This window comes from Myotis davidii, unplaced genomic scaffold (assembly GCF_000327345.1).
Source record: "Myotis davidii unplaced genomic scaffold, ASM32734v1 scaffold243, whole genome shotgun sequence".
Classification (NCBI taxonomy): Eukaryota; Metazoa; Chordata; class Mammalia; order Chiroptera; family Vespertilionidae; genus Myotis; species Myotis davidii.
Window position 1 is genome coordinate 1,444,175 of NW_006295183.1, and position 2,190 is coordinate 1,446,364.

The following is a 2,190-nucleotide window of genomic DNA, read 5'->3' on the forward strand; positions in this document are numbered from 1 at the left end:
TATCCGCCGCCGGGCGCGGGCGGGTTCGCGGGGGCCGGGGAGGGGGACGAAGTGACGTCCAGTGGTCGGTGGAGCTGTGCCAGGCGCAGGCATTCCCGGCGGAGGGTGCAGAGCGGGCAAAGGCGCAGAGGCCCCTTTCCTTCACTGGCCACATCTGATTCGCTCCATCAATGACCCGGAGCATCCGCTGACACTAGAGGAACTGAACGTAGTGGAGCAAGTGCGGGTTCAGGTGAGTCAGGCCAGCGAGCGTCCGAGGGGAGCGACTGGTTCAGGAGTCAGAAAGGTTCACCTGTTCACTAAGCGGCCGCCATTCTCTCAGCTCAGGGACTCCTCAGGGGATCTTGGGGGGCGGGGGGGATGGAGGGGACGGGAGTTGTGCCTATTTTATGGATGAGGACACTGAGGCCCATAGAAGTCGGGCGACTTGCTCCCAAGCCACAAAGTAAGAAGAGGAACGCTGGGCTGAAAGCGCCAAGACTTCTGACAGCCCACCCCCACCCAGGTGAGCGACCCCGAGAGCACAGTGGCAGTGGCCTTCACCCCCACCATTCCTCACTGCAGCATGGCTACCCTCATTGGCCTGTCCATCAAAGTCAAGCTCCTGCGATCTCTCCCCCAGCGTTTCAAAGTAAGTTGGCCCTGCGCGCTGGGGATGGGGTGGAATTATCTGCTACCGAGGAGAACACGAAGAGCAGAAACACGGACCTGGAAGGATCCCAGCTAACAAGGGACAAAACTGGGAGGGACAACACGAGTAAAGGCCCGAGCTGGAAAGTGCAAAAGAGTAGTGAGGAGTGGGGTCGGGAAGGGCAGCAGGGAGCTAACGATAGGTTTGGAGCAGGGACGGGGCACAGGTAGAATGCTTTTGAGTCAACAGCAGTTGGCCGGCCCTTTGGGGAGAAGGGGAGTGGCTCCGGGTGGATTTGGGGTCTACTGGAAGGGCCAGAATTCAGAGTCATGATTAGGAGGTGGTGAATGGGGGAGAGGAAAGCAGGGATAGACAGGTGGCTGAGGGCTCAGGCTCTACCTGTCTCCCTCCCAGATGGACGTGCACATTACGCCAGGGACCCATGCCTCAGAGCATGCAGGTAAGTGTGGGGTGTTGAGGCATTGGCCTCGAAGCTTTCCCCTTGCCCTGGTGGTTTGTGGAGCCAGGAGGGTGCTGGGTGGGTGACTCCTCAGTGGAGGTGGCAGCCTAGACTGAAGCTGGACTGACTGGTGTCTCCTGTGCTTACTGTGTCGTCCCCCCCACCTCCTAACTGCCCCGGACCAGGGGGTGTCAGGCTTTATGGGAGGCAGACTTGAGCAGCGAAGTGGGAGGGGTTCCAGATGTGGGCTCCGGTGGTTGCCGTAGCCTGATTGAGGCGTGGGGTCCTGGGAAGGAGATAAGGGGTGGGGGGCTTTGTTGGTGGGAGTATATACACGTATTACCACTACCTCCTTCCCATGCAGTGAATAAGCAACTTGCAGATAAGGAGCGGGTGGCAGCTGCCCTGGAGAACACCCACCTGCTGGAGGTTGTGAACCAGTGCCTGTCGGCCCGCTCCTGAGCCTGGCTTTTCGAAAAGCCTCCAGCCTCACCCAGGGCTCATGACCTTGTCTTCTTGAATCACTGACAATAAGAAACTCACACTTTGCATTTTGTAATAAACCCTTAATTTATATTCATTTTCCTGTGTGCCTTCGCGTCTTTCATCTTGGTTGGGTTACTTGAGGTTGTGGGAGGGTGGTCATAGTGAGTGCCTATAACAGGTTGAGCTTATTTAAAAAAATTCTCTCGATGGTTTGATTAGGAATAGTTGCAAATATATAAAAAAAATTGGAAAGAGCCCTAGCCGGTTTGGCTCAGTGGATAGAGGGTTGGCCTGCTGGCTGAAGGGTCCCAGGTTCGATTCTGATTAAGGGCACATGCCTGGGTTTTGGGACTGATCCCCAGTAGGGGGCGTGCAGGAGGCAGCCAATCAATGATTCTTGCTCATCATTGTTGTTTTGATCTCCCCCTCTCCCTCGCCCTCTCTCAAATCAATAAAAAGATATTTTAAAAAGATTGTGCCCTGGCCAGTTTGGCTCAGTGGATAGAACGTTGGCCTGCAGACTGGAGGGTTTTGGGTTCAATTCCGGTCGGCTGCACATGCCTGGGTTGCGGGCTCAATCCCCAGTCGCTGCACACGCCTGGGTTGCGGGTTC

The 2,190-nt window shown here is 56.3% G+C and overlaps 1 protein-coding gene across 1 annotated transcript in view; it reads left to right on the top strand.

The window, feature by feature from the left end:
- The window catches only part of FAM96B (family with sequence similarity 96 member B), a 2,200-nt gene extending 529 nt beyond the window's left edge, over positions 1-1,671 (top strand). The window contains exons 2-5 of the mRNA XM_015567819.1: positions 59-232; positions 506-631; positions 1,046-1,091; positions 1,456-1,671. Of these exons, the coding sequence (XP_015423305.1) occupies positions 59-232; positions 506-631; positions 1,046-1,091; positions 1,456-1,553 (444 nt within the window). The 3' untranslated portion in view covers positions 1,554-1,671. The remainder of the gene's footprint in view (positions 1-58; positions 233-505; positions 632-1,045; positions 1,092-1,455) is intronic.
- The last annotated feature ends 519 nt before the right edge of the window (positions 1,672-2,190 follow it).